This window comes from Colletotrichum acutatum (genome assembly GCF_030867785.1).
Source record: "Colletotrichum acutatum strain CBS 112980 chromosome Unknown BDZ83scaffold_39, whole genome shotgun sequence".
Taxonomy (NCBI): domain Eukaryota; kingdom Fungi; phylum Ascomycota; class Sordariomycetes; order Glomerellales; family Glomerellaceae; genus Colletotrichum; species Colletotrichum acutatum.
The window spans coordinates 232,470-239,758 of NW_026849033.1; the positions used below are offsets into that span (position 1 = coordinate 232,470).

The window sequence follows — 7,289 nt, forward strand, 5'->3', positions numbered from 1 at the left end:
TGGAAGAATACGTCGATTTACAAGTGACTACTTTCAATCCCCCAAGAGGCTCTCGTCAGACAAGTCAAGAGGTACCGCGTGTATACTTGTGAAAGAAGAAAGTGACTTGGTCTCATCTATTATCAACTCGAGCTTGACGCCGAAATATCCATTCGTTGGGTTATGGGTCAATCCAGTGCCTTGTGCGTCCATGTCCGTCCGGCGAGAACGAGAACAAAAGTCTACCGAACCGACATCCCGACGGCCGCCAAAAGAACAAACTTTTTTTCATGCAATTCGTTTTTCGTCCAAGGCTGCCGGGTTCGTCATTGTTCGTTGCAGCAACCGATATACCGCGAAACAAAAAAACGGGACGGTCTCCGATGTCGGCTTAGTACTCGGCATCGTCCTCCTCGCCCTCGTACGAGTCGGCAGCAACCTCCTCGTAATCCTTCTCAAGCGCAGCAAGATCCTCACGGGCCTCGCTGAACTCACCCTCCTCCATACCCTCACCGACGTACCAGTGGACGAAGGCGCGCTTGCTGTACATGAGATCGAACTTGTGGTCCAGTCTCGACCAGGCCTCGGCGATGGCGGTGGTGTTGGACAGCATAGAGACGGAGCGGTCGACAGAGGCGAGACCACCGTCGCCAGCGGCGGCGGGAACGGCCATGGGCTTCTGGTAGTTGATTCCGAGCTTGAAACCGGTGGGGCACCACTCGACCAGGTTGAAGGAGGACTTGGCCTTGAGGGCAGCAATGGCGGCGTTGCAGTCGCGGGGGACGACGTCGCCACGGTACAGAAGGGCAACAGCCATGTACTTTCCGTTGCGGGGGTCGCAGACGACCATCTGGTTGTTGGGCTCGAAGCCTGTGATGGATTAGCGCTCGTTCGTATTCACGCGTTGCTGGCAGACGATGAAGACATACACTGGAAGGTGAGCTCCTGGACCTTGAAGCTCTCGTGAGAACTCTTGTTGGCAGAGATGACGGGAGCGTAGCTGATCAAGGGGTAGTGGATACGAGGGTAAGGGACCAAGTTGGTCTGGAACTCGTTGAGATCGACGTTGAGGGCACCATCGAAACGGAGGGAGGAGGTGATGGAGGAGACAACCTGGGCGATCAGGCGGTTGAGGTGCTCGTAACCGGGCCGGGGAATGTCGAGGTTGCGGCGGCAGATGTCGTAGACAGCCTCGTTATCGACGAGGAAAGTGCAGTCCGAGTTCTCAATGGTGCTGTGGGTAGACAGGACGGCGTTGTAGGGCTCAACGACGGCAGTCGAGACACGGGGGGCGGGGTAGACGGCGAACTCAAGCTTCGACTTCTTGCCGTACTCGGTGGATAGGCGCTCGAGGAGGAGGGCACCGAATCCAGAACCAGTACCACCACCAAAGGAGTGGAAGATCAGGAAGCCCTGGAGGGAGTGGCAGTTGTCTAGGGAAGGAATTGTCAGTTTCAACGTGGCCAACAGGTCGAGAGGCGTTAAAAGGGGTACGGACCAGCGACGCGGCGAACACGGTCAATGACATTGTCGACCATCTCCTTGCCGATGGTGTAGTGACCACGAGCATAGTTGTTGGCAGCATCCTCCTTGCCGCTGATCAACAGCTCAGGGTGGAAGAGCTGACGGTAGCCGCCAGTTCGGATCTCGTCAATGGGAGAGGGGTCGAGATCGACGAAGAGGGAGCGAGGAACGTATTTTCCTCCGCTCGTCTCGGTGAAGAAGGTCTCGTAGGAACCGCCGTCGACGACATCCTTGGCGTTGGGGTCAGGACGACCATCGGAGCCAAGGCCGTGCTCGAGGAGGTAGCTGCGTGTTGGGCGGTCAGTTCCATCGGATTTCGCGTTGGGATTGGGAGGATACGAGATTGGAGGTCAACGTACAGCTCCCAAGCAGAGTTACCCAGCTGGGTACCGGCCTGACCGAGATGAAGGTGAAGAATCTGGAGACATCGCCGTCAGTATTGGGGCCGCACACCGAGGTCAAGATGGATGGGACAGCTAGGTAAGGTAGGCTAGATTTCAGGGGTCGCCTCGGTACGGGAAAATGGGGGAGAGTAGCGAGCTGCCAGCAAGCAGCCCACGATCCCGTTGGGAGCTGTGATATGGAGGATTTGGAGTAGAGATGAGAAGATAAAATGAGAATGAATGACATTGAACATACCTCGCCCTTCATTGTGTAATGTGGCTCAACGAAACTTGGGAATAGCTGCGACGCAAAGTGGAATGGGAAAAGGGAATATTTTCACGCGCGCAGCGCAGAGTTGAGGTTCGGAAGAGCTAGGGGGAAGGAAGGTGTTGGTGATGGTTTTCAGAGGTTTGGAGTGGAGGGTCACTTGTTGTGGGCAAGGCGGGGCACAATCAACCAGGCCGACCAGTGGCGCGATAGGCTTCAAGGCAAAGGGTATTCCCCCCCCCTTCTTCACTGGGCTTAGCGCCTGCCTTTCACTGCTAGCTTTAGTGCTTTAACAGCTGTTGGCGTGTTGGGTCTCCAGTACCAAGATGATTGCGGGGGTACTCCAAGCCAATCAGGTACCGGTGACACTCTCACCGCTACATGGCCCAAGCGTTTTTCCTTTTTGTCTATTGGACGACGTTCAGGGGTGCATGAAGATACCCGCACACTGCCACCTGCCATCACCATTTACCGGTCCTTTACACGGCAACTGCTGCGATGTACGACAGGATATCAAGCTCGGAAATGTTCATTCCTTCTTCACCTGGCTATCAAGGCAGAAACAGATATATTTAAGGCTTCAATTGCATTCGGTATCCTCACCGCTCACTCATCAGCGGCCACATCTTCTCTTCCCTCTTGACACAAATGGCCTGTGCGGGGAATCCGGGGTCCAAGGCATTGACTTTCGGGAACAGCGCAGGCGAAGATCTTGCCAGATTCGTAGTGCCTTTGATGAGGAAAAAATTCTGAGAGTACTTTGGGAAGGCCTGTGGTTCAACAACTTTGAGACCCTAGCACGGCTATACCCTATACTCTTTTTCTACAATACAACGAGCCAACTTGACCCGACATCGTTCGAAGGCATATCCTCGTAGTCGGTGACATCCGAGCGATCCTCAGAGGGGCCGAGCCAGATCCGGCCCCACTCTCCGCTTCCGTTTGTCGTCCGACGTCAACAACTTCTCCTTGTCCAAGGTAGCCCTACAACGGTTTTAGACGACAAGGCGGATCAAAGGACTGAAGCTCAAAGTAATCAATAGATTTTCATGGGTATTCAGGTATATCACAACTCAAAGAAGAAAGAAATCTGCTAGTTGGAACGAGTTGGTTCCCGAATTGCGCACTCCAGGGTAGAGACTAACTTAGCCTCGAGTAAGGATAGGCAGCTGAGGGCAACATTACCTTATAGTTCATGGGTTAGGTGTCAAAACTGCTTTAAACTAGCTGCAAATTGACATGATCCATCTCGCCGTGCTATATTCTTCAAGTTACGAGTACCTTGGTCTAGAGGCGCTTATGCACAGCATACCTAAGGTACTTGATTCTGCTTTCAAGAGCGCGGTAAAAGGCGAGACTCGAGGTTTCACAAACGACTACTCTGGGCAAATTTGACCAAGTTCGGGTCTGCAAGGGTTTGTTTTATCCTATTCTTTGCGGCATGCCCTTTTTTCCCTCAACGCCACGTCAACGTGCCTCACCCTGAACGGTCACAGCTATCAACGATTCTGAGCTAGTCCAGACCGCGTGCCTTTCGGTAGTAGCCATCTAGGATCGATGGAATAACCACCTAGTTCAACAATGTGGACCTCATGTACGACGCTTTAGGCCTTTGGCGTTGGCATCAAATCACATCCGAACTCATCCTTGAGAGGTGGGAAATCTTACTACCCCTACCATTCTCTCTGGTACAGCCTGAACTAGATTTTGTCGAATGGCCCCGGGCCACCGGTGCTCTCTCATTGCATGCTACATACCTTGGCTCCGCACGAAGACCAAGTAGACGGATCGAAGGAAAGAAAGCCAGAGCCAGCAACCGCTTGATAATTGTAAAAACAACCCTTGCCATTTTCCGGAGGGACAAGACTGGCTCTTTGAATAAAGAGAACGTGACAAGTGCGACACGTGCCATTGCCTTTCTTAAATGAAAATACCGACAGACCCTAGCACATATATCAGATGCCGTCGGCTGTTTAGCTTGGATTAGCCCACGTTCAGACTTGTGATATCCATCGTTCTCAACCAAAGTCCCTTTGAGACCGTAGTCAGTTTCAGGATAATCTCCAAATCTTCAACGAAGGGGGCTCATCTGAATCGGGTCATTCTCGGCTCTTGCCATCTCATAGGTCTTACATGCCGCATTGCCGTATCCCCTCCTGGAGGACTGCACGTCCCGTAAAATGCATGCAACTCTCACCACCTAATCAAATGCTACACAAAACGGGCGCTAAGCTGCCGGTAGCGGGGCCGACGTAATACGATATCGAATGATACAAAAGCTATTTCCATCACATCTCAGACCTTGTCGACGAATGTTAAATACCCCGGCAGATCGACGTCTCCAGGTCCGCCATAGGTAACTGCGGTGCGACGTGGTGCTGACATCTCCATATAAGCGTGATAATCACGACTGAACTCCGTGAACTTTCAAGGATACGGCAAAGTGTGCGAATAATACAAAATACCCTTCGTCTCTCGCGACACCGCGACTTTCAGGTGGTGAAAGTCCAGAATCCCGACGAAGAACAGCTCAACACCCAGCAGCGCCAGGAGACAGACTGCTCATCATGGCCATCCCAAACCTCCCATCTCTTGACCTTTCCCCCCTCCAATATACCGCCCTCTTCCTCACCCTCTTAACCCTCTACTACACCCTCACCTCCCTCTTAACATGGCACCGCCTCCGCCACATCCCAGCCTACTCCCCGCTCTCCACCTTCTCCTACCTCCCCCTCTTCCTCATCGCCCGCTCCGCCCGCCAAGAAGAAATCTACCGCACCCTCAACACGCAACATGCGGGCTCCCGCCTCGTCCGCGTCGGCCCCAATGAGCTCCTCACAGACGACCCCTCCGTCCTCCGCCGCATCAACGCCGTCCGCAGCGACTACGGCAAGGACTCGTGGTACTTCTCCAGCCGGTTCAACCCTTACCAGGAGACCATATTCACCACGCTCGATAAGGGGGAACACGACCGGATGAAGGCCAAGACGGCGGCGGCGTATGCGGGGCGGGAGGTGGATTTGTTGGAGCCGAGTGTTGATGTGCAGGTCTTGGGCTTGGTTAGGCTTCTGAGGGAGAGGTATGCTTATGGTGCGGATCGTAGTGGTGGCGGTGATGGAGGAGGTAAAGGAAAGTTGGTGGACATGGGAGTCTTGCCGGCGTATCTGACCATGGACGTAATCACCACCGCCGCGTTTGGGAAGCCGTTTGGACACTTGGAGGCTGATGCGGATGTATTTGGGTTTATCAAGCAGATGAGAGACAATTGGCCACTGATTGCGATCACGTTGGATACACCGTGGATCCGGACGATTCGGTTTTCAAAGTTGTTTCTGCGGTGGCTTGGGCCAAGGACGACGGATGCGATTGGGCTTGGGCAGATGATGGGGTGAGTATCGTCTTTCATCACGGGAGCTATTCATCCCATTGGGTTAGAACTAACAGGGTGATTAGGATCGCCGAGAAGTACGTCGGGGAAAGGTTCAAGTCCACCTCCAAGCCTCAGAAGGACATGTTGGTACGTCCATCTACATCGACGAGTCTTCTTTCTCTGAGAGAAGTTTGCTGATGAAAGTCGACACAGGGATCCTGGATCAAGAACGGCATGACGCAGCAAGAGTGCGAAGCCGAAGGCCTCTTCGCCCTTGTTGCTGGCTCCGACACCACCGCCTCCGTGATCCGCATCACCATGCTGCATCTCATGTGCAACCCCAGGATCTACCGAAAATTCAAGGCCGTCATCCGAGACGCTGTCGCGTCTGGCGTCTCGACGCCAATCACCTTTGACCAAGCCAGCAAGATCCCATTCTTACGCGTACGTATTGTACCCCCCTTTCCCCCTCCAACTTGAAGTACCTACCTTGGTATACGACGATACTAAAACCTCACAGGCACTAATCTACGAAGGCATCCGCATCCGCGCCCCAGCAACAGGCCTCTACCCCAAAACCGTCCCGCCACAAGGCGACACCATCGACGGCAAGTTCATCCCCGGCGGCACCGCCATCGGCATGAACGCCCCCGGCCTCCTCAAATCCCCCTTGCTCTTCGGCCCCGACGCGGAGCTCTTCCGGCCGGAGCGGTTTCTCGAGGTCGACGACGACGCGGCCAGGCTCGGCATGGAGCGCGACGTGGAGATGGCGTTCGGGTACGGGCGGTACATGTGTGCGGGTAAGCCGGTGGCGTTTATGGAGCTGTATAAGGCTTTCTTTGAGGTACGTTCACAAGGACCAGGTTACTGACCAGGCTGTTAACAGGTACGCATTGGATGTGGATGCTGACGATTGCGTTCTAGCTGATGCGCAACTTTGATTTTGAGCTTGCGGACCCGGTGAGGCCGTGGGATTCGTATAGTTACAACATCTTTGTGGAGGAGAACATGTGGACCAAGGTGACGATCTCGGATATCCAGTAAGAAATCACCGCTGCGTCAGTCGTTTGACAGATGAGAGTCGCGCTCCTTTCTTAGACACTCGGTTTGGTAATGATGTTTCCTTTCTCTTAAAAGGTAACACATTGAGAGGCAATAATTCGATGTAGTTAGTAAGCCTCATGATGTTGGCTACAAGAATCGAGGCTCTGGAAATGAAAGAATCATCTGCGTTTGTTCCTTCGGGGCTTCATAACGAGATGTTCCGGTGTAAAGTACCCAACCGATAGAAATGGTGCCTGAATCTTACTTCCAATGGACGGTCTCGCTTGTGCCATCAAACCGCAGGAGGATTGTTAAATCTTGAGTGTATGTATACGTGTGTATTGCTGGTCTCAGCAAGATGATGGAAGATTTGGGTGATCCAACAAAATAACAACACAGGCTCGCGTGACTGGTAGAGGATTGGCTCCTTCCGATCTTTACGTCCTTAACTCCTTCCTTCCTTGATCTACCTCACCTCAGCCACCCAAGAGTATATACCCCCCCTCAAGCCCATTCCTGTCACCAGCACAGCCGCGCCCGTCTAGGTCGGCGAGGTCAGGTCAAGCTGTGTGCGAAGTGGTCGAGTAGTTCAAAGAAAAATAAATACTCCCATGAAGTCAGAGTCCGGGTTGACTAAGGGGCGCGCTGTTCGAGTCTGGGCAGGGGCGTGAATTACATGGTCAGTATCTTCCCTCCCTTCCTATCGTTTTGTTTCCATCTT

General features: G+C 53.4%; 2 protein-coding genes across 2 annotated transcripts; one reads left to right on the top strand and one right to left on the bottom strand.

The window, feature by feature from the left end:
- Position 1: 1 nt before the first annotated feature.
- Positions 2–3,363, bottom strand: BDZ83DRAFT_740614 (tubulin/FtsZ family protein). Its single transcript, XM_060513066.1, has 5 exons — positions 2,998–3,363; positions 1,863–1,921; positions 1,478–1,788; positions 909–1,412; positions 2–849 (listed from the first exon to the last, which is right to left on the bottom strand). Exons 1-5 carry the CDS (start codon positions 3,040–3,042, stop codon positions 371–373), a joined length of 1,398 nt encoding a protein of 465 aa, XP_060365757.1. The 5' UTR covers positions 3,043–3,363; the 3' UTR covers positions 2–370.
- Positions 3,364–4,721: 1,358 nt separating this feature from the next.
- BDZ83DRAFT_776361 (BcABA1, cytochrome P450 monooxygenase) lies at positions 4,722–7,047 on the top strand (the record flags this gene model as incomplete). The annotated part of the gene is made up of 6 exons (XM_060515461.1): positions 4,722–5,256; positions 5,284–5,542; positions 5,608–5,671; positions 5,738–5,968; positions 6,045–6,368; positions 6,449–7,047. The coding sequence occupies 6 exons, from the start codon at positions 4,722–4,724 to the stop codon at positions 6,566–6,568; spliced, it is 1,533 nt and encodes a 510-aa protein (XP_060365758.1). The 3' UTR covers positions 6,569–7,047.
- Between the last annotated feature and the right edge of the window lie 242 nt (positions 7,048–7,289).

Coding starts and splice junctions, on each gene's coding strand:
- BDZ83DRAFT_740614 (XM_060513066.1), bottom strand. CDS start 3,042: ATGTCACCGACTACGAGGATATGCCTTCGAACGATGTCGGGTCAA. Junction 1,789..1,862: donor GGTAACTCTGCTTGGGAGCT/GTACGTTGACCT, acceptor CCCAACACGCAG/CTACCTCCTCGAGCACGGCC. Junction 850..908: donor CCAGGAGCTCACCTTCCAGT/GTATGTCTTCAT, acceptor AATCCATCACAG/GCTTCGAGCCCAACAACCAG.